This window comes from Cetorhinus maximus, chromosome 18, assembly GCF_964194155.1.
Source record: "Cetorhinus maximus chromosome 18, sCetMax3.hap1.1, whole genome shotgun sequence".
Taxonomy (NCBI): domain Eukaryota; kingdom Metazoa; phylum Chordata; class Chondrichthyes; order Lamniformes; family Cetorhinidae; genus Cetorhinus; species Cetorhinus maximus.
Window position 1 is genome coordinate 16,043,719 of NC_135896.1, and position 27,806 is coordinate 16,071,524.

A 27,806-nucleotide genomic window follows, 5' to 3' on the forward strand; every position below is an offset into this window, starting at 1 on the left:
CTACTCTTTGAAATCACACACATGGCGTTTTAGCCAACATAATGAGCAGCTACTGGCATCTATGGAACTGCAGACAGCAAGAGCCAGCACCTTTGAGAGAGGAAGGGAGCAAATTGGAAGAAAATCCAAAATGAACCAGTGGATTTTGAAAAAAACAGTCCACTCCGAATTCAAGGAAAAAAAATCTTCCGTTTGCAGTTCCATTTAGATTGGAGATGCAGTCAGTTTCAGCCTGCTCCTCACCAGCTTGTAAATCTCTTTGCTGACAGATTGGTTCCATCCAGCCTATGTGCAGATCAATAATTCATTTGATTCGGATTTAATTATCAGATATTCCAAATTTGTACTAAACCTTATGTGCAGCTCCCGTGAAACAATGAAAAGGTCTTTTCACAAGAAGTGGACACAGTGGCTCCAATATCAAATTTATTAGGCTACAATAGCCACTAAATGTACAATACTATGGTCAATGCCCAGCTCACAGTACAATCTCATATGTTACATTCAGGCTTTGACACTTTCTGGAAAAATAAACAATTCTAGCTATAGACAAATAGTCTACAGAGAAAGAGTAAATTACATGGAATTCTTATTTTCAAGTTATGTCAGATAACTGGAGAAATAGAGGATCTAAACTAATGGAAAAAGAAAAGACCAGTTTAAAATTCCCAATTGTCTGAGTGGAGTATTCCAACTGAGATCTAAACCCAGGAATGTCACTGGTTTAAATCGGGCATATCGATTGGAACAAACGATCACTTGACCAGCATAAACCAATGCACTGCCTTATCACACTTTTGGCTTTCTTTTTAAACACAAGCAGACATTTCCAAGGAAATATAAAGGTCCTTCTGGCCACACAGCTTTCTCAAACCAGGGGCCAGGGTTCATAGCCCAGGCTTTTTTTTGGTTCTTCCACTGACAGACAATATGAAGGTTCAAACAGCAGCAGCCCTGGGAATATAAACAATTTAATACAATAACCAGAGATCAATTCCACCTTTTCAGGGTAACAAATTATCCATATAAAAAGAAAAACTTCAACTACTTGTTTTTAACAAACATATTAAAGTAATACAGGCGAAAACATAACCGGATGGTTTTTCTGGTTGAGTCAGCGCTCATGCAGTTTGTACCAGTTAGTCGAAGCAGATGCCACAATTGGTCTCATCTTCCTTGGGCTGGGGACCAGCAAGGAAACGGTGTTAGAAATTTATCCATCAGGGCTCCTGTTCCTTGTCCGGCAACTCCTGATATGCGGATACCAGGATCAAACATGCGCATGATTACACCCCCCCATCCAAACAGCCACTGACATCATCTGGAGTAATAACATGGTACTGGGGGAAGTAAACCATTAAACTGTACCTCTGCTTGGAAATGGAGGTGCGGGGGAGGGAATACAAGAATCACCACAGCTCACTGCACCTAACCTACCCTCTCGCCCCCACCAATCAAAAAATAATTTGAGAGGTTTCTTACTTTAAACATGAATTTAATGACAAGAGAGTTCATCTTACAGGAGGAGTTGGGGTAAAAGGGACACCACACAAGAGTTTAAGTCCAAACAGTTCAATGAATGATTGCTAAGGAATCAAGTCATGCAGTTCACGTTATATCTTTGAATTAAATGTTTGCCTTTCTCAGACATGACAGAGCACACACAACTGCTCTGAGAAGTCCTACAACAGAACACGAAGAGGACAATTTATAATGTTGGACATTGTGCCTACTCCTGGTTACTGCTCAACAAGTTTTGATGAAATTGCCACTTGGGAAAGCACATCATCAGGTTCAGGGATAACCCTCCATGGCTAAGTCTTCCAGCAGTGACTGTCTGAGCTAATGGACAAAGGATGCCCACTTAGAGCAAGCAAAAGGATGTCTGCTATTGCTGCCTTTGGAAAAATGGCAAGGACATAAACATTGGAAAAACTTTCTTACTTGCTCTTAAGTAAAAATGTTTACTGGAGATTAGCAACCTGTACTGGAGGTCAGTACAATCAGATTCAATATAGCCTTATTCACATAGCCTTCACAGCCAAAGACAGATCCAGTACAGGGCACAGTACAAAGCTGGGGCCTTAACTCTCCTCTAATTCATTCTCTCCTCTTCCACCGACTTGGTTACCACCTTTCGCAAACAAAGTTCCAATGAGGATATTAGTGGGCCAAGAACTGCTTGCAAGAATTGGTAATGCAGAGGAAAACTTCTGTCACATGAGAAACAACTTCTGGTTACTGACTTGCCAGACAATTTCATTTGGCTGCTTCAAGAGCGGATGCATTTTAACTGGAGGCAAGAGCAACCGATAGAACAAGTTGCAGGAGCACATTTGTGTGGGTGGGAGAGGGGAAGAAAGGTGGCTAAACATAGGAGATGAGGCATCTATGCTAAAGGGAAGCTCCTTCTCATTCACCTGCACCTAGGAAACTCAAGAGCGTACGGCAGAAAATAAATCAGAAGTATATACAACTGTTGAACGATATGCATCTAGTTATTGTAACCCAGATGTGGGAAGTAAGACGATCTGAACCATATGCGTGTTTGATTTCAGGGCCACCCCAATCCCTGTGAGAAACCAAAACTCACTTGCCAATTATCAAAGTCCAAACATCCATTATCTCAACCAACCTCCCCGAGTCAGCCCGGCCACAGGTGGCATGCCTGGTGGTGGCGGTCCGGGAGGTTGCCCCCCTGGTGGTACTGTGGGGGGAGGATAGCTGGTTGGTGGAAGACCCAGGGCTGGCGGAGGAGGCACCGTGTGAGCAGGGGGAATCCGAGGAGGGGGCAAGTAAGTAGGATTGTACCCCGGCGGAGGGTATCCTGGAGTAGGAGGGGGGATATTGGGTGGATAGTTTGTGGGAGGCGGCACAGATGGATTGGGGTAAACATGTGGGTGGTAAGGGACGTGAGTAGGGGGTCCATAAGATGGTATGTTTCCATAAGAGGGCCCGTCAGTCTTCATCATAGATTGCAAACTCTGGAAACCTTCCCCAGACATGTAGGAGCTTGTTGTTGACATTCCCATTATGTAAGCAGCAGAGGGTGGAGGTCGTTGTGGAATCTGAGGCTGCTGGTGTACAGTAGGAGGGTGAAGAGGAGGTGGGATGGTGGCTTTTGCCACTTCAGAGGAGTTTCCCGTCGAAGGTGGTTCAGTTTCTATAATGCTGGTCCCTGCATTTATGGATGGTTTGCGTTCTGCAAGTTTAAACAAAAAAGGCAAATTTTATCTTCAAATAGTTAACAAATGTAGAATGACTTTGTACATGAACACAGTAAACAGCATTACTCGTTTGGGGAGAAGGGAAGGGAAAAGGAGAAAAAAAGGTGACAGACAGGAGGCAGCAGACACACACACACAGACAGAAAAAGGGTAGGTAGGGGAAATATTGCTGTAATGATAATAAGGTCAAACAGCCTGCAGATTTCTCTCAAACATGAAGGATTGCAATTTGGGAGTGGTCACAAAAGGTGCACCTCAGAAAGGAGTGAGTAGTGGGAAGTAAACCATCAAACTGTACCTCTGCTTGGAAATGGAGGGGAGGGGATACAAGAATCATCATGGCTCACTGCACTTAACCTACCTTCTCATCCCCACCAATCAAAAAATAATTTGAGAGGTTGCTTACTTTAAACACAAACTTAATGACAAGACAGTTCAACTTACAGGAGGAGTTGGGGTAAAAGAGACACCGCACAAGGATTGCAATTTGAGAGTGGTCGCAAAGGGTGCACCTCAGATAGGAGTTGGGTAGCAGGAAGAGGGGAGAATGGAAATGGGGTTACGACTCAGGTGAGCCAGGCAGTGAAAGGTAGAACTGGAGCCTTGTATTTACATACTTCCAAGTCTTCATTTACAAAGACACATGCATCTCCAATCCAACAACCAGTTTCAACCGGCTCCTAGATATATATATAAGCACAAGTGAATGCCCAGTTAATGCCTACTGCCTGAATACAATTAAACACCCAATAAATATACAATTAACAAATAGGACAGAATTGGTAGAAAGAGAGAAAAAAAAAATGTCGATGTGATCACAGTTTGATTTGAGACACAAATTCAAGAGAGAATTCCATCCCTACGTACACCTGGAAATGGTTAGCACACTACACTGCAGAAAATAAAAATTGAAGGATATCCAGTTGTCAAACAATATACACCTGCATGATTCCAGATTAATCCCCACATCTCCTGAAGCACCGAATCATACTGGGTGCAATTCTACGTGTCTTGGTTGTTTCGATGCCTTGTTCAAGTTTGAAATATATTAATGGCCTGGAGGAGGGCATACGGGGCTTTATTTCAAAGTTTTCAGATGACACGAGATTTGGGAATGTAGTAAACAATGAGGCTTCCAGGAAACACTGGTGAAATGGACAGACATGGCAAAACAAATTTAGCATAGAAATGTGAAGTGATAAGTGGTAAGAAACATGTTGAAAAGTAACATGAACTAAACGGTACAATTTTAAAGGGTTGCAGGAGCAGAGATCTTAGGAGCGTGTGTACGCAAATCTTTGAGGGTGACAGGACAAGTTGAGAAGGCTGTTTAAAAAAGGATGTGATCCTTGACTTTATTAATAAAGAAATAGAGAACAAAAACAAAGGTGGTACACTAAATCTTTATAAACTGGTTAGGCCTCAGCTGAAGGGTTAGGGGTCAAGTCCAAGTAGCACCCTCCCATCCCACTCAGCCACCGTCACTCAAATCCTCCCATCCCCACAGCCTGTCACTCACATCCTCCCATCCCACTCAGTCCTCTGACTCCTGACTCAAGTCCTCCCACCCCCACTCAGCCCCCATTACTCACGCCCTCCCATCCCCACAGGCCCCCGTTGCATTCACCCTCCCTTCCCACTCAGCGACTCATGCCCTCCACTCTCAGTCTGTCCTTCCTCCCATCTCACTTGCTCATGCCCTCCTCCTTCTCCACCCCACCCCTCAAATCTGGATTTCCCCACCCTGCCTGGATGTGGGGGGAGCTGGTGTGGAAAAACTGCAATAATGACGGCGGATAAAAGGGAAAAATGTTATCAATTAGACTCAAAAAGAATAAAATAAGGTGGTATTAACTCAATCGATGCGGCGAATATTATTTATAGTCACCACCGAGGGGCTAAGCAGTTCAATTCCATTTCTGAATGAAAGGAACAAACTGCATTTCTATAGTGCCTTTCAAAAACTCAGGACATCTCAAAGCACGTTAAGGGAGTGAAGTAAATTTCGAAGCATAGTCGCTGTTGTAACCCTCAGACAGTGCAGCAACCTCCTCCCATCTATATCAGAAGAACAAGGAAAATTATCACTTCATATACTGAAAGTAGTCCAGATTTATTTGTCTGCATACAAACTGTAACTGCATTGTTGTTAATATGGGTCTTTCATCAAAGGGTGAAGCTTTGTACACACCCTGCCCACTCAACAATGCTCTTAAAAACACACTGAAGGGTAATAATCTTGGAACAGACCATCGCATTGAATTATTTAACAAGTACAAAACAGGTAATATGTGGCTAATAAAACAAATTAAGAAAACATGGCTGCCCTTAAAACTCTGTCAGAGCATCAGTGTTTACAATTTACTGACAGAAATTAAAAAGCTCACCTGGAGGAGGATGGCTAGTAGGTGGTAGTGCTGGATGTGGGGTTTCCAATTTGGGAATTTTAGGAGGCTGTAGTTCTGTAGAGAGTGGAGAAACACAGGTAATACATTTGGATTTCAGATACTTACAGAAATATAAATGCCAAAGCACTGAATTCAATAAATCTGGTATTTTGAGGGCCAGCACCAGAAACTAAAAGCATGAAAACTGCCTGATTGAAACATAAGTCCAACAAGGGAGGGAGCCTGCTACCCCTAGCCAGCCTTGCTACATGCGACTTTACTCCACACTGTGTGATTGACTCAATGGTCTCTGAAGCAGCCTAGTAATCCACTCATATGCAAACGATTGTGACGACCTTTGACCCAGAAGCAGTACAGTAATGAAAATTTGGAATTTTAAAAAAATGTCTGTGGAGTCTGTAATTGTTTTTAAGAATGTTTGAAAAAGACTTTTAAGAGTTTGCATCGATTGTAAAGGGATCAATTGTAGTTTTCTTAGTTAGAGATGGCAAACCTTGACCTAGAAGCAGTACCAACAGGAAGTTAAGACCAGAAGTCGTGTGGCTGGCAGGCACAAAGGAGAGTTACAAGCAGCAGAGCTGGAGACTGAAGGTGATCAGCACACAGATGGAGTCACAAAGAGAAAGCAGAACACACCAAATTCTCGTGAGGAGAAGCAGCAAATTTCTCAGGAAGAAGTCAGTTTTTCTGTTTGGCAGAAAAGGAGACAGGAGCTCTTGAAGGCAACATGGAAGCTGGCTAAAAAGGTCTCAAACCTGGAAAGCTGTGTGCATGGCTCAGAGATGCTAAAGACCTGGGTGTTGTTCCAGAAGTGGCCAAACCGGGAACCAGGGCATTACTGGTTGCTCGGGGTAACTCTGGAAAGCTACACCATCAGGTCTTTCATGACCAGAGGGAGAGAGGGTTTGTAGAAGGGTTCCTTGCTGATGATAATTGTAACCAAGAAACTTGAAGATGAAAGCGGTTATCAGACAGGACTCCTGGCCTACCCAGCGTGAATACAGAATAGCATACTGTATAGCTCTGTGATACCACATTTGTGTAGGAAGTGGTGCGCATGCTTATCATGGTGTTAGACATATCAATGTTCTATCGACTATTTGAAGCAAAATTTACCTTTTTATTTGAAATATCATTTGCCCGTTAATTCATGTTAACTTACATTGATTCTGATTCGTGTTCAGGTAAAAGTTACAAAAAGTGAAATCATGTTGGTAATTTCTTCTTTGGAGGTCATTTGGTAAATTTGCTTATTTTGGGTTATGATTCCCTCATGGGGACCATAACGCAATATTTACATTGAAAAAGATGGACTCATCGCCCATTCCGGGTAACAAGGGATAGACAATACACACACACACAAATATAGTACAATCATTGTGAAGAGTATGGGTACAATGAAGATTAAAGTCTAAAAATGTTACCTATTGTCTTGCCATCTTCCTTTGGAGAAGCAACCTAACAAAGGGAAGAATAAATACAAAAGGTTAGACTCAACATACTACTAAAATGGTAGAAAGAACATAGCAACTGAACTTGCAGAGGCACAAAATGGAGTCAGTGGCATGTTTCACTGTTCTCAGACCGCACCCTCAATCACCAAGAATACACCTTGAGCAGAAAATGGCTGTACCTATATTTATATTGTCTCACTTACCGCAGCTCGTTTGATCTGCCGAGGCGGTGTTGACTGAGGTGAAAGCTTCTTTGTCTGCTGCACCTGCAGTGGTGGTATCGGTTGCTCCAAGCTTGGGATTGTTGGCAATTGCTGCTGGGGTGCCTGGGGCATCTGTTGTTGACCCTGGGAATAAAGGTCCAGTATTTGATGGCAAATATCTACGCAAGACCAAAAAAGAGAGACATTAGTCATTGTAACTGTACAGAGCCTTTTAAAATAAATACCTAGTAATGAAGTTGTGCACACAGGTTTTATGCAATGGACCAAAGTTGAACTCAGTTAAGGCTTTGGTAAAGTTAAAGCGACTGTGCTGGGCTACAAAGTAGAAGCACCTTAATTTTATTTACACAGCTGCTCCATTCTATTATAAAGGGATATTAGTTACAATTTAAAAAAGATGCTTCAAATCCTCACTAAAACACTGGGTTGGTTTATTGAGACTAAGAAGTACTTCTCACTCCCTATCAAGTATACCAAACAGTTTTAGGAAGTCATTTTTTTCTCACCTTTAAGTTTGTTCTATATCTCAAGCGAAGTTTAATGAGCCAATGGCACGCACGCACACACACAGTCTCTATTGCCAACACTGCCTCTGTGATCTGGACTGTTTACTGTACCTTCCAGTAGTTCCACAGGCACATCCTGTACAAACTGTTCCCACCATCTTCGGTAAATGGGCTTAGCTGACCACTCCTGGATCTCAAATTTACACAGCCTACCAGCTAGGTACATCACAGCCACGGCAATGATCTCTGGTTCCCACTGCAGACACAGCATGGTGCACAGGCTGCAAGACAAAAAGTAAGTTACTATAGAAGTCAAAGCAAAGTGCTAGATAAAAAGATAAAGTCCAAATATATGCAGTAAAGAATTTTCTTCTGTTAATGTATCAATAGGTTTTCACAGCTTTGTAAATGAGAATAGATTTTAAAAGGACAGTTTACCTGTCATTTACAAAGGTCCAAGCCATTTGCACCAGCTTTTGAAGTTTATTTTTGTCACCTGCAGAAAGAGAAAATTGGACTAACATTATGTGTAACCTCTAAGTTCAAAACCTATGAATTAAGAAGAAAATGAGAGTTAGGATTAAAACCTAGAGATGGTCTATTACATTATAAAACTATCTATTAGCATTGAAGTGCAATTAACTCCATTATTTTCACATCACATTCAAAACCACATTTTAGCAAGCTTTCTAACTTTAAGCCATTAACAGATTCCATGCCTTGTTTTGTCAAAACCCAATGGCTGATTATTTAATTCGGGGTGTCCAAGGAGATCACATGGAGCCTCTGGGATAAGTATAAAGTTCACATCTATGTCCCCATTAACCTGCATGTACCCCAAGGTGCTGATATGATCTTGGTGTTCAGATTTCGAATTCACCTTGGCTACTAAAAATAGCCCTTTCCAAATTTCCAGATTGCACAAAAGTCATACAGGACAAACTAAAGAGTTAGAAATACAAGTACAAATAGAATGAGGCTTGAGACTTTGAAGGCCAGATTTTTAGGGCTCTTTGGTAACATATGGCTCTAGGAATACAGGTCAAACACCCCGCTTTAACTAACTCAGTCTTCACCATACCACATAATACGTTTAAGCAATTTGCACATCATGCATTCCATAGTTCATGCTTAAAATTCACATCTGAAGGTTTGTCCTCCCAATACACACGCTGCAACTAAGTAAATGCACCACATGGCATGGTATTTAGCCAGAAAGATCCAGGCTTGGCCCTGGTCCGACTGCTTATTTCAACAGAGGATCAAGAAAGAAAAAGAGAGGGAGTGGGGGTGGGGAAGCCAACATAATTGATAAACATAGCCTCAACTTCAAGTTTTTCTTAACTTGGGAGAATGGGAAAAGTTTGAGGGGACCAGGTTGTCTTACTCACGACCTCTACCAGAAATGTGCGTACATAAGAATGTAAGAAATGGGAGCAGCCCCGAAACCTGCTCTATCATTCAATAAGCTCATGGTTGATCTTTTACCTCAACTCCACTTTCCCTTCCTATCCCCACCTCCCTTAAGTGTCCAAAAATGGATTGATCTCAGTCTTGAATATACTTAATACGAGAGCATCCAAACTCTCTTATGGTGGAGACTTCCAAAGGTTCACAACCTTCTGAATGAAGAAATTTCCTCATGTCTCAGTCCTAAATGGACGACTGCTTAACCCAAGACTGCGGCCCCTAGTTTTAGGCACTCTAGCCAGGGGAAAACAGCACCTCCACTGAGGCGACTAAGAATTTATATTTTTTAATAATTCAATAAATGGATAAATGAGGATAATATAGAGTTTGGTTCCAAAGCCCATCCATGCTCAAATAACCCTGTGGTTCACAAAGAATGGACACTTGGCCAACAAAAAAGGCTGAATGCCCGAGGAACCCCCGAGCAGGAATCAAAACCTTAAGGTTCAGATAGGCAGGAGGGAAGCTGGAGGAAGCGGGGTTGGGGGGGAGGAATAATCACAGGCAACAGGTACAACCAAGACAGCAAACTGCATGTTTAGATTCTACAACTACAACCAGCTGCCCCAAAAAAACAAAAATGAGCAAAATATGAAATGTAATCGCTCAAAACTCTGGGGATGAGGGGGAATATTTTAAAAACAAACAGTCTGCAAAGGATGGGGGTCAAATCTGACATGGAAAGTCTTTGGGGTCTAGCAAATCGTGGTATTTTCAAAGACCTCTAATACACCAAACCATAAAGGATGGGTATTATATAATCCTGGAATGGAATTGTAGAGCAAGCAATTGCATTAGTGAAACCAGTAAAAGGAGCCATCAGAAAGTGTTTAAAATTTCAAAAGCTCTCTGCTTGAGCTGTGCAGAATGTATTAAAATAAGCTATCTCAGCACAGTCTAGGGATCAAACCAGATCCATTTTATTTTCTCTGGCTTGGTATCATATTAGGTTGTGCATTTACAAAGCAAGTTATACATTAGGTGGGTACGTGCAAGGAGAGCATGCCTGAACCACTCGTGTCATGCTTGATATCACACTGTTTACTTTTTGTAAACATACTACAGACACACACGTGTAGTGTGTGCACGTGCTCATACATTATACACATCCCCTCCCATATCACTACAACATCTTTAGATAAGTATACAGCACTGCATATGTCATTAATCCTTTAGTGTAAACATCCAATAGATTACAGAGCAAGCTGACTTGTCAGCATCAACATGAACAAATCAAACAAAACCACACTATAAAGATGTATCATTAAAAAAATTCAGAAGGGAATTCAAGGCTATAATCAAATTGTGGGATTCAGATGGTTGTCTTATTTTTCAAGTCTTCTCATGATTTATGAAGTCATCTCAGCCCAAAATTATCTTGTGGTCACTTAGTTATTGGTTACTAAAGCCATTAAAAAAAAATGCATTTGGTGTTTATTTGGTAAGAGACCACTTCTTGAAAACTCCCAAGGATCTAGAACCCAGATTTTTGCCCCATATATTACTGTAATTAGATCTTTCAGAAATATAGCCATCAGGAGTTCTAGTTTGAGGTTTTTTTTGAAATATGTGCTTTCCACGCTGAACAGTGTTAAAATAGCAAACTGAAATACAATAAATTGAGGTTGCAGATACTCTGCATAAACATTTAATTCCAGTACCTTTCAGTTGTTTAGCATACTTAAGCAAGAACTGATAGGGGTGTTCGACCTGCAAGTCAAATTTAATTGTCTGCAACAGTATCCTCTCAAGTACCATAACTTCTTCCTAATTTAGAAACAAGACCAAAAAAAAAACAGGATGAGTGAAGGCATGGTGAATGGTACCCCATTTCAAAACCGTAGTACAATAGTACTGTAGCAATACACACGCATGGAACTACATATTAGTGTTAAACAGCACAATTGTTCTGAAGATTTCTGAAGCCATTTATGAGTTAATGGATTATTAATGGATTGCTTAAACTATACCCAAAGTTTGTACAAGAAATACAATACATTCCAATTACAGCGCTGTGTATTTGGACAATTGAGTAAACAGAGAACAGTTTTTTCCAAACCAACTGAGTCTGAAGACGAGTCATAAGGACTCAAAACGTTAACTGTTTTTTTTTCTCTCCACAGATGCTGTTAGACCTGCTGAGTTTTCTAGCATTTTCGGTTTTTGTTTCAGATTTCCAGCATCCACAATATTTTACTTTTATCTTATTGTACACAGAGAGTGTCTGTTTCATAGGATATAATGGACAGAATTGCTTTTTTTTCCTCAGAAATCCCTTTACCGTTCAATCCCCCACTGAATTGGTCCAGTTTAGGATCCATTTCGTAGACAAAAACAAAATTCTCTAGGTGGTGTATGAGACATTCCAACCAAGCCCAGGTGTGTCCAAAATTCCCACAGTCAGTTTCTTCATTAACTGTCATTTTAAAACCTGTTTTAATAATGCCTCAGTTTAGTCTTTTTCTGCCCACCTAGTTGTGAAGTTATTTGCTGTAGCATCTAACCTTTCATTTGTCAGCTTACTAAAGTCCATATTAAAATACATATGAGAAGAATGAAGTGTGTGTTCACTGCAAAATCTTTTGAAGCTGAGGCCACACCTATCTGTCAAATCACTACAAAGACGACTACAATTATATGCACTCAAAAAAACCTTATGTGATCCCTATTCTCCAAAGTCTGGCACTTTCACTCTCCTCTTTTCACCTCTACTCTTTACTTCCACTCTCCTTTCCCTCTACAAAATGAGCTTGTGGGTCAGATGAAAGGAGCACACGGACTGAAGTTGTTGATGTACAAGATCCTTATAAATGGAAATTCCGGAATGAAATCCCTTTGTACTGTAACAATTTCAGTTCAGTAAAGATTATATTAAAAAAAGTTCACTTTGTTCCATCAAGGGACAGTCAATATTAGCCAATCACAATTATTAGAATAAAATTATTTTTGCTTGCTCCTATACCTCCTTAGCCAATATTATTTTGGAGGGGGATGGAACTTGCAAAATTCTATGTTACAGCAGAAAGCACAATGGAATACCAACTTATGTCAGGTTTTCCAGTACTTATGCAGAAACCCCTGTGATTTGTAATGATTAAAAACAGAACGTGATCACAGAGGATTGCGGGTACAAAAGCAATGTAATGAAACATTTTTTTCACCCAGAGGATAATAGAGAGCTAGAATTCATAGACTGAAAGGTTGGTAAAGATAGAAGCTCTCACCCACCTTTAAAAAGTGCTGCCATGGACACGATGGACCTCCTTATATGTCATAAATTTTCTATGATTTACAACATCATTAATATGTATTCTTAAAAATATACAAAACTACAATTAACACTAACCTTGGGGTCGTCTCCAAATTGCGAAAACTGTACATCATTCAACAAACTTCGAGCAGTTTTAATGATGTCTTTACACTTTTTGGGAGTCTCTTCTACTTTTCCAGCCAGAAAGAGGCAGCAGGCTCCTGTAACCTAAATTAAATTGACATAAAACAAGATAATGTGAAGTTAGAAAAACAAGAATATGACACATTTGCTGTGGTGAATGAAACCTATTTAAGGTAATGAATCTTTTTGTGATGTCCATTGTACAGATGATTTGTAAACAATATTTCAACAAGACAATATTTTATCAGCACGGTCTGGCCATGGGCATCCAACCAGAACACAATTATTAATTTCAGTTGCTGCAAACCCCAGACATTTTAAAAAATAGATGTACTTTCTTATCTGTTTTCCTGTGCCATGCTCTTTCCTCAGCTGAACAGCCAAGTAACCAACCTGCTCCAAACCTGGGCCAATGTTGCTTTGCAACTAGCCTCTCATAATTCCACATTACTGACAATGGCTGAGCTTTTTCTTACTGTAGGGAAGTGCTTGGCCTGTCAGAGGATTGGAAGAAGAGGCCCAGTTTTTCTATCCTCCAGTTTGATTCTTCAGCTCCCATTTGTCTTAGTTCTTTTCTGCTTTCAGAGACATTGTGGCCCACAAAACTCCAGGCAAGGTTTAAACACTCCAGTGTAATGGCAGGATTACTTCACTTAATGTACACTCCAGTCCTTGTTTTATACTACCCAGCATACCGATGGCTTTGATTGGATCAATGATACATTGCACTCAGAAGATCCAATTTCACAGACCGGGCTTAATTACTTACAATACCCCACAGATTATCTCCTTCAGACATGTCTGTCAGTATAATCCCCATAGGAATTTTCCAGAAATTGATCACTTTACAGTTTCAGCCATCAGTATCATTTATTGTATTTTTAAAAAAAAACCACAGATCTTCCTTAAAAAGTTCGATATGCCCATAGGTAGTTGGTGAAGCTGTAGTCCATTTTTGTGTCACTGTCCACCCATCATCACCTGTGTTTGCTGATGTACACTGGCTCGCATTTAAACAAAACGTAGATTTTAAAATGCTCATCCTTGTTTACAAATCCTGCCATGGCCTCACCCCTCCTCAAGCCCCACAACCCTCCAAGATATCTGTGCTCATCCAATTCTGGTTGGTTCAATTGCTCTACCATTAATGGTTGTGTCTGCAGATACCTCAGCCCCAAGCTCTGGTACTCCCTCCCTAAACCTCCACCTTTCTTTCCTTCTTGAAGATGCTCCTTCAACCCTGGCTCTTTGACCAATCTTTTGGCCCTTTGCACTAAAATCACCTTATGTGGATTGGTGTGAAGTTCTGCTTTATAGCGTTTTTGTGCAGCACCTTACTACGTGAACACAAGTTATTGTTGTTGTGGAAGAAATACTGATCAATGCATATATGTTGTCATTGCAGCATTAGAAAGCTCTTAGGCTTCATTGAGAATGGCTGTTGATACTTACATATCTTGGAAATTGTTTGAAAGAATGAAACATATAAAAACGATGAAAATAGATGATTCCCGTGGCCAGGGTGTCATAATGTCTGGAGTTTTGGTTAAAGATTGATTCAGTTTGCAATAATTTCCCTCAGCAGCTGTAAACAAAGCTAAAATACAGGAGTTGAATAGAGCTACAACAAGGATGCATGAAACACCTGTAAAAGGGACACTTGCTGCTATCACAGATACTACCACAATAGCCAAATGCTATGTCATTATCAACATTGAGCTATTTTCCACAGATCCCCTCTGCCCATCCCACATATTTCCAAATTTCCCCAACAAACCAGTTGATTGCTCAGTGCAGAATTCACCACACAGGCTGGGAAGGTCCCACCTTGAATCCCAGAACTGTGCTGAGTTATCACTTTTCAGCTGAGGTGCCACTACAGCTGATTTATCACTCCAAGCTGTTAGACCAAGGCATTGCTATGCATAGGAAGCAAAGGTAGATTCAGGCAACTGTTCACAAAAAAAAAACACAGCAATCTCCACCTCAACTTCCAGAGGTTCTAAAGTTTAGTTTAGTAATGGAGAAGAGCAAGAAACAATCTAAAGTAAAACTTCTAAATTGGAAAAGGGCTAGCTTTAAAGGGATGAGGGGCGAACTAGCCGGGGTAAAATGGAATTGAAGTTTGAAAGGAAAAACTGTAACGGGTGCTTTTTAAGGAAGAGATGTTTCAGCTGCAGGTTAGGTATATTCCAACAAGAGGGAATGGTTGGGGAGCCAAAGCCAGGGTTCCTTGGATGATGAGGGAGATAGAGAATATAATGAAAAATGATGAATGTCAGGTAAATTCTTCAAGCAAGATCCAGGACAAATACAATTAGTTGAGGAGAGAATGAATGAGAAAAATAAGACTGGCAAAGAGAGAATATGGGAATAGAGTGGCAGTGAACATAAAAGGGAACCCAAAAGTCTTCTACCAGCATGTAAAGAATAAGCAAGTAGTGAGAAGCTGGGCCAGGTCCTATTAGGGACAGAGGGGTAATTATATGCTTAGAGGCGCAGTGCAAGGCATGAATACTTTGAATCTGTTTACTAAGGAACCAGATGCTGAGAAAATATCAGGGAGAAGTGGAGATGATAGAGGTAATGGATGGTGGTGGTGGGGGGGACATGGAGGCAAGTTCATTAGCAGGATGGACCGGAAAGGTTGGCTATGCTTTGAGTGGATATGTCACCTGATCTTGATAGCATGCATCTCAGGTTGCTAAGGGAAGTGAGAGCGGAGATAGTGGAAAGGTTTGCCAAAATCTTCCAATCCTCTCTAGATATGGGGGAGGTTTGGGAAGTGGCAAATGTGGCACCTATGTTCAAGAAAGGATGTGAGGACATTCCTAGCTAAACTGACTGGCTGGTAGTTACATCAATGGTGAGTGACATTTTAGAAACAATAATCAGAGAAAAAAAAAATTGTTTGAATTAATTATGCAGAGCAAGGAAGGATTTGTAAAAGGCATATAATGTTTGACTAATCTAATTAAATTTTTTGATGAAGTTACAGAGAAGGCTGATGAACAGAATGCAGTGAACGTTGTCCCTATGGATTTTAAAAAAACATTTGACAAAGTACCACATAAAAGGCTGGTTGTCAACATTGAGCCTGCTGGGATAGGAGGGTCGGTGTCAGCTTCATACTCAATGTACTCCTTAATAGTAGAAGACTAGTAATAGTAGAACAATATTCTGATGCACCTGGTGATACATTTTGTAAAAGTTGAACCGGATTGTACCCTTGTAATAGTGTTTTTGAAATGTGGTTCAAGATATTTTATGAATAAAGTATATTTTTGCAAAAAAAAAAAGACTAGTAATAGTAGAACAGTTTTGCATAGCTGACTGGTAGGACTTGACGAGGAGTGCAAGACCCTGATATTGAGCATAACAATGGGAGAGGAGAGCATCCAACTTCCCAGTCTTAGCATCCTTACCTCAATGGACAAAAAATTTAAAAAGACATTCAAAAGGATACAGTCCCAAACGTGTTCCCACATCAAATATAAACCTGGCACCCTCCCGACGGTAGCGTGCCTCCGTTGCTGGATCAAGACCCTCTAGTTGTGATGGGGTGTGTGCAAGATCCTTCTTATCCCAATACCAGCATGGCTTCCTGAGGTCCACATTTGCCAATGCTGTCGTCGGGGTAGAGTTTTCCTTATTTTCCTTCATTTACCTGGAATCAGGAAAGCAAGTTTTCACTTAATAGATCAGTTTGCTAAATTCATAATTGGCTTCACAACACATACCTTTATTGCAGCAGGTTGCTTTGTATAATAAAACTATAAAATTGTGTAAAGCTATTGACCTTCCAGAAACACACCACATTGAAGCAAGCACAAGGACCAACACTCCCATATCAAAAGAACTATGTTCCATAAGAAAAAATGGATATGGATGATACAAGATTTAAAGTAAATAGGAGTTCATTCTGTAGTTCAATTAGAATTTTTTTTACCATTAATATTGACTTTTAAAGTCTACAGGAGGTAAAATTGGTTTAGGCCAACACTGTAAAATGGTCTCAGTGAATCAGCAGCCAATTTTCCATCATACCAGTTTTTGTTTTCCACTAACTTGTGAAGTGTGATCAAGGCTTTTAATTTCAAATCAAATAAAAGTAGCAGTGAGATTAGGAAATGAGTCTCCAAAAAGGATTTTCATTATTGTTCTGTGAAAGAAGTTCTGGTGCAGTGAAAAGAAAATTGGCTGCTGATTTGCTACAAGGCCATCTTGTACTGCTGGTGTAGACAGATTTCACCCCCGCGTGCACATATCACTCCTGAACTCTGGAATGTGATTGGAAGGAGCCCAAGGTAAGAACAAAGGTCAACTGTAAGTACACTAAATCTGCAGTACTGAGATTGTGGCCAAACGCAAAAACTTCTGCATTTAAAATAAATTCCACAATGAAAAATACTGAGTTAATCACTTTTACTATTAAAAACCTGGATTAATGTTAGAAGACATGATCATTTCTGCAAATTTGTGCTGCAATGCTTTCCAATACCAAATGACACATTAGGTGATTCAGAGCACACCTACAAGCCTCGTTTTATATGCATTTTTAAAATTATAACTTGGCAGCCATTTCAGCTGAGAGACAGACACACGAAAAGATAAACTATGATTCATTATGGGTCACAGGAAAATATATTGTTTCCCTTATAAAATATTAGTCCATTTGTTAATTTCAGCAAATTTCACACACAAGTCAAAAGAAAACAATGATTTTCACTTAAGGTGCAAACCCACTTTAATTCACACCCTGAAAACCCACTGCACTTTGGTGGTGTTTCTGAAACAACCAGTAAAATCTGTGTATTTAAATCTAAATTTTCAGTCTTTCCAAACCATAGGTCAATTTTCACCTACCCAGTGCCCAGCTGAAAAAAAGGAGTTTCAACAGATAAATATCCTACCACCGACCTAACTCAGGTTCTGAGTAGGCCTTGAAATGGGAAGTGAGTGTTCTAGCCAGAAATAGGCATAGGGAGCTTACAGGCTCGATGACAGTGATAATGGGTGTGCATGTGTCATGTTTGAAACATTTAGCACAGACATATGTGGAAGGGGAGAGACTGGCAAAGGAAGAGCTGGAAAATTGTAACAGCCAAAAAAGATAATGGATGCATGGATGTGGATTTGGCAATGGGAGAAGGTGGGGGGGCGGGGAGAGGATGGGTGGTATAAGGGGAGAGAGAGGACTGTAGATGAGTGATCTTTTGAAGTTAGAACACAATACTGATTGACAACAGACTGGTTGTTGGAGGCACAGCAGAGTTCAGAGTCACACCAGAACACCAAGATTCTATATTGCCTTCTTTAAAAGAACACACACTTTAAAGAGAAGCACTCCTTAGATTGTGGATATTACAGGTTAACAATAAACACACACACAGACCCCTGCCTGCTAAAAGCTTTCTATAAACTTACTGAATATAGAAGTGTGATTTCTACATGCATGTTTAGTTTCAAATAGATCACATTTGAAAGCATTTGGTTACTAGGCCTCTAATTAGTGGCTTTTCAAATATCTGGAGGCTTACTAATTTTATATAATAATGAATCAGAGATATATTGGCCAGTGTAACATTTTGAATCAAGTACGATTACCAAATGTGATGAAATTTGTCAACTTCAATATTTATACCAATTTAAACCAAGTGTAATATTTCTCCAGATTGAGGCTTTCATCCCATTTGAACAACTTCTACATGTTAACATAATCTGGTATTACCATATATAGTTAACATTGCCAGCATTTGAGGTCAAGGAATATTAAATACTTTATGATTATAATTTTGCTTTGAGTCTCAGCCACTTTATAAAATTCCTTCCCATAACTTGTGCTGTTTTAGAATTGTGGGATTTCTGCACCTTGGGATTTTCGTTGGCATTTTCAGTTTCTTGCCGTTGAGAACGTCCACCTCTCCCAGAAGTGTCTCAGGTGAAAGACCACACTGTTTGCAATCTCAGTCTCTTATTCAGCCTGATGCTGAGTTTCTAACCCCATAGCTTCTCCGACACAAAGACTACACATTTCCAACATCACAAGCCCACTGTCTGCTGCTGAAACTTTTGTGTCTTCGTCACCCCCAGACTCAACTGTCCAATGCTCTCTTAGCCAGACTATGTTTCACCCACCACGTTGCCCACTTTCTATCCTCCACCATGTCCCACTCACCCATCATCCCACCTAACATGCATTGTTTCAATGCCTCAAATTAATCAATTCCATTTTTCATGATCTCCCCATCACAAACTATTCTGATTTCACAAACAGTTTTAAAAATCCACACCCTTATGTTAGAATCACTCCTCATTATCATTGTAACCTCCTCAGGCCCGACAACCACATCCCACCTCATCTTCAGCCAGAAGCGCCAAGCAAATGATCCATTTCAGTCTCTTCCCAAGGTCCCCAAAATCACTCCACATCAAGAAACCGCTGAAGGCACTGGATACTGCAAAAACCATGGGCCCATCCAACATTCCAGAAATATCACTGAAGACTTGTGCTCCTGAACTACCAGTACCTCCAGCCAAGCTGTTCCAGTACAGCTACAACACTGGCATCTATCTGGCAATGTGGAAAATTGCCCAAACATGTCCTATCCACAAAAAGCAGGACAAATCCAACCCGGCCAATTACCGTCAGTCTATTCTCAATCAGCAAAGTAATGGAAGGGGCTATCAACAGTGCTAACAAGCGGCATTTGCTCAGCAATAATCTGCTTACAACCTTGGTCCAAACATGGTCAAAAGAGCTGAACTTTAGTTGAATTGAGTGTGACTGCCTTTGACATCAAGTCAGCATTTGACCAAGAATAGTATCAAGGAGCCCTAGCAAAACTGGAGTCAATGGGAATCAGGGGTAAAACTCTCTGCTGGTTGGAGTCATGCCTAGCACAAAGGAAGCCAATTGTGGTTGTTGGTGGAAAATGATCTCAGTCCCAGGACATCACTGCAGGAGTTCCTCAGGGCAGTGGTCTAGGCCCAGCCATCTTCAGCTGCTTCATCAATGACCTTCCCTCCATCATAAGGTCAAAAGTGGGGACGTTCATTGATGATTGCACAATGTTCAGCACCATTCATGACTCCTCAGATATTGAAGCAGTCAGTGCCCATTAGAAGTAAGGCCTGGACAACATTCAGGTTCAGGCTGATGAGTGGCAAGTAATATTTGCACCACACAAGTGCCAGACAATGAACATCTCCAACAGAATCTAACTATCTCCCCATATCATTCAATGACATTACCATCACTGAATGCCCCACTATTAACATCTTGGGAGTTACCACTGACCAGAAACTCCTTGAAGCAGCTATGAGGCGAGGTGAGAGTGACTGCTCTTGACATCAAGGCTGCATTTGATAGAGTGTGGCATCAAGGAACCCTAGCAAAACTGGAGTCAATGGGAATTGTGTAAAACTCTCCAATGGTTGAAGTCATACCTAGCATAAAGGAAGATGGTTGCGGTTATTGGAGGTCAGTCATCTCAGCTCCAGGGTATCACTGCAGGAGTTCCTCTGAGTAGTATCCTAGGCCCAATCATCTTCAGCTGCTTCATTATAGACCTTCCTTCCATCACAAGGTCAGAAGTGGGTATGTTCGCTGATGATTGCAGTGTTCAGCACCATTCGCAACTCCTCAGATACTGAAGCAGTCCATGCCCAAATGCAGCAAGACCTGGGTGATATTCAGGCTTGGGCTGACAAGTGGCAAGTAACATTTGCGCCACACAAGTGCTGGGCAATGACCATCTCCAACAAGAGAGAATCTAACTATACCCCTTGACGTTCAATGGCATTACAATCACTGAATCCTCCGCTATCTTACGGGGGGGGGGTTACGATTGACCAGAAACTGAACTGGACTAGCCACACAAATACGGTGGCTACAAAAGCAGGCCAGGGGCTAGAAATCCTGTGGCAAGTAACTCACCTCCTAACTCCCCAAAGCCAGTCCACCAACTACAATGCACAAGTCAGGAGTGTGATGGAACACTCCCCACTTGCCTGGATGAATGCAGCTCCTACCATACTCAAGAAGCTTGACACCATCCAGGACAAAGCAGCCCACTTGATTGGCACCACATTCACTCCCTGCACCACCGACGCACAGTAGCAGTACAAGATGTACTGCAGGAATACACAAAGGCTCCTTACACAGCATCTCCTAAACCCATGACCACTACCATCTGGAAGGACAAGGGCAGCAGATAGATGGGAACATCACCACCTGGAAGTTCCCCTCCAAGTCACTCACCATCCTGACTTGGAAATAGGTTGCTGTTCCTTCACTGTCACTGGGTCAAAATCCTGGGCCTCCCTCCCTAACAGCACTGTGGGTGTACCTACACCACAGGTACTGCAGTGGTTCAAGAAGGTAGCTCACCACCATCTTCTCGAGGGCAACTAGGGATGGGCAATAAATGCTGGCCCAGCCAGTGAAGTCCAGATCCCGTGAATGAATTTTTAAAAATTACATAAATACTGTGCAAAGCGGTTTGCAGAACACCTTCGTTCTGTCCGCAAGCATTACCCAGACCTCCCTGTCGCTTGCCATTTCAACACACCACCCTGCTCTCATGCGCACATGTCCGTCCTTGGCTTGCTGCATTGTTCCAGTGAAGCTCAATGCAAACTGGAGGAACAGCTCCTCATCTTCCGACTAGGCACTTTACAGCCTTTCGGACTGAATATTGAGTTCAACAATTTTAGATCATGAACTCTCTCCTCCATCCCCACCCCCTTTCTGATTTTTCCCCCTACTTTTTGTTTTTTCCAATAATTTATATAGATTTTTCTTTTCCCACCTATTTCCATTATTTTAAAATGTATTTCCATCCATTATCTTATCTCTACCTTTTAGCCTTTTTCCATTCCTTCCCCCCACCCCACCCCCACTAGGGCTATCTGTACCTTGCTTGTCCTGCATTCTACCCTTAATTAGCACATTCCTTTAGATAATATCACCACCTTCAACACCTCTTTGCCCTTTTGTCTGTGACGTCTTTTGGTTATCTCCACCTATCACTGGCCCTCTATCCAGCTCTCTTGTCCCAACCCCACCCGCCCCCACCCCTTAAACCAGCTTATATTTCACCCCCTTTCTATTTTTTCCTTAGTTCTGTTGAAGTGTCATGAGGACTCGAAACGTTAACTGTGCTCCCTTCCACAGATGCTGCCACACCTGCTGAGTTTTTCCAGGTATTTTTGTTTTTGATTTCCAGCATCCGCAGTCTTTTGCTTTTATCCAAATTTATCTTGACAATAGAACTAAATATAATCCGATTTTTCGTCAACACAACTGATCAGTGTTACTAGTGATCAGAATTCAATAATACCCTGAAGTTTATATCTTCTGAAAGGGAGCGTTGTCCCCAAACGTCCTCAGTTGTCTTTACAGCGCTCCCGCAAAACAAAGGCACGGAGCGCCCTTGGCCATCTCTGCACTCATAAACAACTCAACGACATATTATCCAGGGGTCACCGAAAGAGCTTTTTGCAAATTCTCTCTCTTTTTGGGGGGGTGGGGGGGAGAAACATTATACAATCCGAACCACTTCACTTCAGCCAGAAGATGTGAAACCCCACCATTATTCCGCAGCTCTTCAAAGGAGCAGACGGCCCAAAACAGCCACACTTCGGCGGTGTGAGTGGGGGATCGCAGTCCAGAGGTGAACACACACTCCTGAAGCAGCAGTCACCCGCTGCCGACATGTGCCTGCCGCGCTCTCTTACCTGAGACAGTGCCGAGGCCCAAGCCTCGGCTGCACCAGGCTCGGGTCCACGGACAGACCTCCTCTCCCCCAACCGTCCAGCTCAACCGCTTCGCCGCTATTAATCAATCACTTCAGTCTCAAAAGCCGCGGAGGTAGGATCCGAGGAAACAAGTAGCGAGTATAAAGACGAATTAACGAAGAAAACTGTCCAAAATCCAACCTCGGCACTTTCAGCGCGACTCACTAACTTCCCAAATGAGTCAGAGACAGGGCGCCGCCATTTTGAACGAACCACCCCCCCCACGCAGACAATAGCCAAATACGCAGGCGCGGCCTGGCCCGCTCTTTTACCGCCTCCTCCCGGTCTGCTTATGACGTTATATAATGGCTGGCCATTTCGACCAATCGAAAGCAGCCATGCGTGGGCGGCTGGCGTCATCGGTCCAATCGGCGGGACCCGCGAGGAGGGGAAGGGGCGGGGACAGATGGAAGGGGCGGGGCTGCGTGGGGTGGGGTGGTGAGGGTGATGACGTTTGGTTGACCGTTCAAAGTGGAAGGTTGGGGGCTCGAGGCGGCATGTGATTGAAGTTACTCTCGACCAATGGACGTGAGATACAGGAAGGGACTGTGGCACTTGGGCCAATCAGAGCGCCTGGGGGGGGGCGGGAGCTTGGTAGCTATCAAGTTAGGCTGAGAGGCAGCACTAAAGGTTGACTGGTTGGGGTATTTTTTTTTCGATCTCACTGTCGATTCAATTTACCTTCATCAAAGAGCTGCGGTGTTCAGGTTGCTTAATTATTCTCTTCCTAAAGCTTTTTTTTACGTTGCGATTATTTCGTGTCGGTATAAAGTGCGGTTGGCACCCAGCTCATTCTGCTCTCATGTATAAGGTGATAGAGCATGAGTGAGTGATGGGGCAAGGCAGGGCCTGCAGAGCTTCCTGTGTCAGCCTTAACTCTATTTAGCTATTGCACACTCAATATGGTGTCAGGGATCGAGGGTTGACATCTCCTTTACCAAGTCCAGAACCAGACTTTGGGTAAAGCGGGTGTAAAGTGAGGTTGAATCAAGGCTACAGTGTTTTATTTTGCTGTTGAGCAGTTATTGAAAATTACTCATTGCTTTTAAGACAAAGTAGAAGAAATAGATTTTTGGGGGGGTGGTTCAGTTTTAAATATGAATGGGTAGTGCCATTCACTGCATTGTCTGATGAGAAGGAGAGCAGGGAGGTTGCTGTTTATCGAATTGTTAGCCATCACTTGGTGAGGAGCAGTCTCACCTCTGATTCGGAAGGTGTGGATACAAGTTCCACTCGAGAGACTTGAGGCTAAACAAAAAAATCTAGGTTGACACTCCAGTGGCAGTGCCACACTTTTGGAGATGCAAAAATGGCACTACTTAAAAGAAGAGGAGGGAAATTCTACCATGGGTCCTGACCAATACTTATCCTCGGTCAACATCACTGAAACCAAATAATCTCGTCTTTATCACGTTGTTTGTGGGAGTTTGTTATGAACAAGTTGGCTACTGCATATCCTACGTTACCACAGTCCCTGTTGAAAGTGCTCCATTTGAAGATAACATCTACTCACTTTTGTGAGTTTCTGCTATGTTTCTTCATGTGACTGAGCATATAGACTTCTGGGCACATGGGGCAGGACATCCTGTGAGGTAATGGGATTTGGAGTGCAGGATTTTCTTCTTTCTTTCCTCCTCTGCCTCATCATTAAGGCATCGGAACTCAAAGTGTGATGCAGTTTGATGGATTAAATTGTCATCATTCTGAGTGATTGGCAGTAAGCTCCTCCCAGTCATTAAAGTCAATACTACCATGCTTCAAGGATAGCTTTACAGTGTTTTTGAAATGTTTTCTGTCCTCCCATGGAATGTTGCTGAGTTGCGAGAACAGGACCTGGCAGGTGAGATGATTTTCAGCCATCTAGACACAGTGGCCATTCTGTTAAGGTTGATTTTGCAGGAGCTTTGCCTGAATGCTTGTGCACCTGAATTGATGAAGGACATTAGTGTTTGTTTGATAGTCCTTCCTTTGACTCTGGAGGATGTGCCCGGAAGAAATGCTCTTGCATAGTGCTGATACACAGTTCAAACCTCATTGCAGTACAGGAGCATTTCCTACGTTACAACAATGACTATACTTCAAAAGTAGTTTATTGTCTGTAAATTGCTTTGGGAGTCTTGAAGCCCTGAAAATGCAAGTCTTTTTTAATGTTTGGTCCTCCGAAATAATGTTTTTAATGTTTGGTCCTCCCCATACCTCATGAATCTCTTCTGAAGTGTAGACTAATGCAGCAACCAATGATTTAATTAAGATAATTTTAGTGATGTTGGTTGAAGGAGGAATTTTGCTAGGACACCAGAACACAGTCCTTGGTTTGGCATAGTAACTCTATTTAAAGTTACAGTATCTCTTATTTTTTAATATTGTGATACCATTAAAATAATGTTTTACACTGATTCTTTTTACGGTGTCTCGACAACTTTTTATGTTGAATATATATTAAGACATTATACTTCTCTGAAACACTTTTCATCCATATGAAAGGGTAGTGTGAGTATACTTAATATACTTTGTTTTCTTGGAACTAATGAGTATTTGTGGACTTGAAACTTTTAGTGTCCAATGCTTTGCATTTCTGGGGAAGTTGCCTCGATGTCCAGAATAACCAGAAATACATGGGGAATCTGCATGAATGCACTTTTTTTTTCTTTTCACATAACTTTCCCCTATGCTGTTGCTCATGGAAACTCAAAGAATGAATTGTTTTAGAATCATAGATGTTGATAGCACAAGAAGGAGGTCACTTGCCCCAATATGTCCATGCCAGCCCTTTTCTAAAGCAATCCAAAATAAATCCCTTTTTTTCTCCTGTATAACATAAGAGATAGCCTTGTGTCATTAAGGTCAGGAGGTATATTTGTTCAGGCATTTCTGAAATAAATGCTTGATTGGGTCGTTATGGGTCAAAGTGAGAATTCAGGACCTGCATAATTTTTTTTCATAGGTCACTCAGAGAGACATTGTAGAGCTGCCCTGCTCATCGGGTTGGGTGGGGGATGCTGACATCTTGTTTTGAATCAGCAAAAAGGAAATATCCAAGTATAGGAGTTAGAAAAAGTAAATGTAAGAAACATTCTTGAAAAGTTTAAACTTTCCTAACTTTACATATACTCTTAGAGTTGCTCAATTTATTTTAATTTGGTTAAACATCTGTGGACTGCTACAGTTCTTGAGAAGGTAGTAGTCAGCAAGTCAATCAGATGACATAACTAGGGGAGACAGTGGCATGGTGTCAATGTCACCGTACTAGTGATTCAAATGCCCAGTCTAACGTCCTAGGGATACAGGTTCAAATCCCACCACAGCAGCTTGTGGAATTTGATTTCAATTAATAAATCAGGTTCACTAATGTCCTTTTTAAGAAGGAAATCTGCCATCCTTACTTAGCTTGGTCCACATGTGACTCCAGACAATGTGGTTGACTCTTAACTGGCCTCAGAAATGGCCTAGCAAGCCACTCTGTTCAAGGGCAATTAGGGATGGGCAACAAAGGCTGGCCTTGCTGGTGACTCTCACACCACATGAATGTATAAAGGGAAAGGAACTAGGTGTGTAGATTGAGTTACACAGCAGGGTGTTACACAGAACTGGCATTTATCTAGTGCATTTGTTCTCTACGACATCCCAAAGTACTTCAAAGCTAATTAGCTACTTTTGAAGAGTAGTCATGTTGTAATATAGGAAATGTGGCAGCCAGGTTATGCACAGCTAGGCCCACAAAAATGACCAGGTAATTTGTTTTTAGGTGTGATGGTGTGTGCTAAATCCAAGACTGAGTGTAAATCAACAGATAGATGCACTATGTGTAATGATGTATCTCTGAAAGTGTTCAGCAATGACATGAAGTATGAAATTTTCTACCATCATGTTTTGGTGGTGTATGTTTTAATGAATGGTCACTGTCATTAATATACACTGGCCATAGAATTTCTTTCTAATCAGATGGTAACATTGATTACATAAGTTATTAATCCTTTATTTCAAATCTTGTGCATCAGTAAGATGGTTTAATGGGAGATGGTGGCATAGTGATAATATCACTAGACTGGTAATCCAGAGGCCCTGGTTGATGCTGCGAGGGACACGGGTTCAAATTCCACCACGGCAGCTGGTGGAATTTAAATTCAATTAATAAAATCTGGAATTGAAAAGCTAGCTTCAGTAATAGTGACCACAAAAAATATCATGTTATGCAAACCCATTTGGTTCACTAATGTCCTTTAGGGAAGGAAATCTGCCATCCTTATCTGGTCTGGCCTACATGTGACTCCAGACGCCTAGAAATGTGGTTAAGACGCAGCAAATGGTGTGTGCCAGGCGGGTCATATCCGCAAGAGAAACTTGATTGTGCTATCACAATGGTTTTGCAATTTGTATTTATTTTGCGATGTGTGCCCTGAATTCAGAAGTAATAAGTCCACTAAGACTTTAGAGATTTTTTTATGAACTAAAATTAAAACATTTATTAACAAAAGAAAAGATTTCAAGCACATATGTAGGTCTACCAATTACTACTATAATAACTCCTACAATCCCTAATTAACCTGGCTCCCAGTTACACCCCTATAAAGCAATGGTCCAAAAACAGATATTTTAGATTTTAAACAGATCCAGCAAATTAACACAATACCCTGGACAGTGGAATTCAAACTGGCTTTCACCAGCTTTGGTTTCTATTGACAGCAGGTTTATGCACAAATACTGGAGGCTTTACACACTTCTGTTAGGTCATACAATGGGTTCCCCTGACACATAGCCTCATTCTCCTTTATACATGTTTCTCCCTTTTTAATATGTAAATTCCATTGTTTCCATGTCTTTGGGACTTTACCTTTCTTATATTATAAATCTTTTCATGTTGCTACTATTCTCGTTAACCTCTTTGAAATTCAAATCTCCCTTCATCTATCTAAAAATTCAAATTCCCTTTACATCTTGCCTGTTAAGACCCTGACTGTGTTTACTCATTAGCATATTAAAGACATTTCCACACCTTACTTTTGTTCACTTCAACTTGCAGTCTGCTTGGCTACAAAATGCAATTAAATCACACACAGACAGAGAAACACAATCCCCATAAACCTACTTTACAATAAACCAGAAAAATATGAAAATTATTATACCTACATGACAGTGGCTAACTCTTAACTGCCCTCTGGCATAGCCCAGCAAACCACTCAGTTCAAGGGCAATTAGGGATGGGCAACCAATGCTGGCCTTGCCAGTGACACCAACATCCCATGAAAGAATTAAAAATAAGACAAGGCCCTGGCAGCCTTTCACACACAGTGTCAACAGAATAGACTGACAACTAAAAAGGTG

At 41.4% G+C, this 27,806-nt stretch overlaps 2 protein-coding genes across 6 annotated transcripts in view; one reads left to right on the forward strand and one right to left on the reverse strand.

The window, feature by feature from the left end:
* Nucleotides 1-413: 413 nt before the first annotated feature.
* ccnk (cyclin K) lies at nt 414-22,718 on the reverse strand. 3 transcript variants are annotated; one of them, XM_078562153.1, is made up of 11 exons: nt 22,425-22,718; nt 16,150-16,350; nt 14,136-14,217; nt 12,636-12,767; nt 10,951-11,056; nt 8,258-8,315; nt 7,931-8,100; nt 7,293-7,471; nt 7,060-7,093; nt 5,615-5,689; nt 414-3,202 (listed from the first exon to the last, which is right to left on the reverse strand). In XM_078562153.1, exons 2-11 carry the CDS (start codon nt 16,344-16,346, stop codon nt 2,622-2,624), a joined length of 1,614 nt encoding a protein of 537 aa, XP_078418279.1. In that variant the 5' UTR covers nt 16,347-16,350; nt 22,425-22,718; the 3' UTR covers nt 414-2,621. The 3 variants fall into 3 exon arrangements, with proteins under 3 accessions (XP_078418279.1, XP_078418278.1, XP_078418280.1); XM_078562152.1 differs by having other exon boundaries at nt 8,258-8,336; XM_078562154.1 differs by lacking the exon at nt 14,136-14,217 and having other exon boundaries at nt 8,258-8,336; nt 16,109-16,350.
* Nucleotides 22,719-23,068: 350 nt separating this feature from the next.
* The window catches only part of setd3 (SET domain containing 3, actin histidine methyltransferase), a 139,063-nt gene continuing 134,325 nt past the window's right edge, over nt 23,069-27,806 (forward strand). Inside the window, exon 1 of one of the 3 annotated variants that reach the window (XM_078562168.1) lies at nt 23,069-23,191. The gene's annotated coding sequence lies outside the window, so the exon portion shown is untranslated. The remainder of the gene's footprint in view (nt 23,192-27,806) is intronic. The other 2 variants (XM_078562167.1, XM_078562169.1) reach the window with 2 other exon arrangements.

Excerpts from the sequence above, each read along its gene's own strand:
- ccnk (XM_078562152.1), bottom strand. The coding sequence starts at position 16,346 with ATGAAGGAAAATAAGGAAAACTCTACCCCGACGACAGCATTGGCAAAT. Across the intron at positions 5,690-7,059 it reads GGAAGATGGCAAGACAATAG|AACTACAGCCTCCTAAAATT; the intron begins GTAACATTTTTA and ends CACTCTCTACAG. Across the intron at positions 3,203-5,614 it reads TACTAGCCATCCTCCTCCAG|AACGCAAACCATCCATAAAT; the intron begins GTGAGCTTTTTA and ends TTAAACTTGCAG.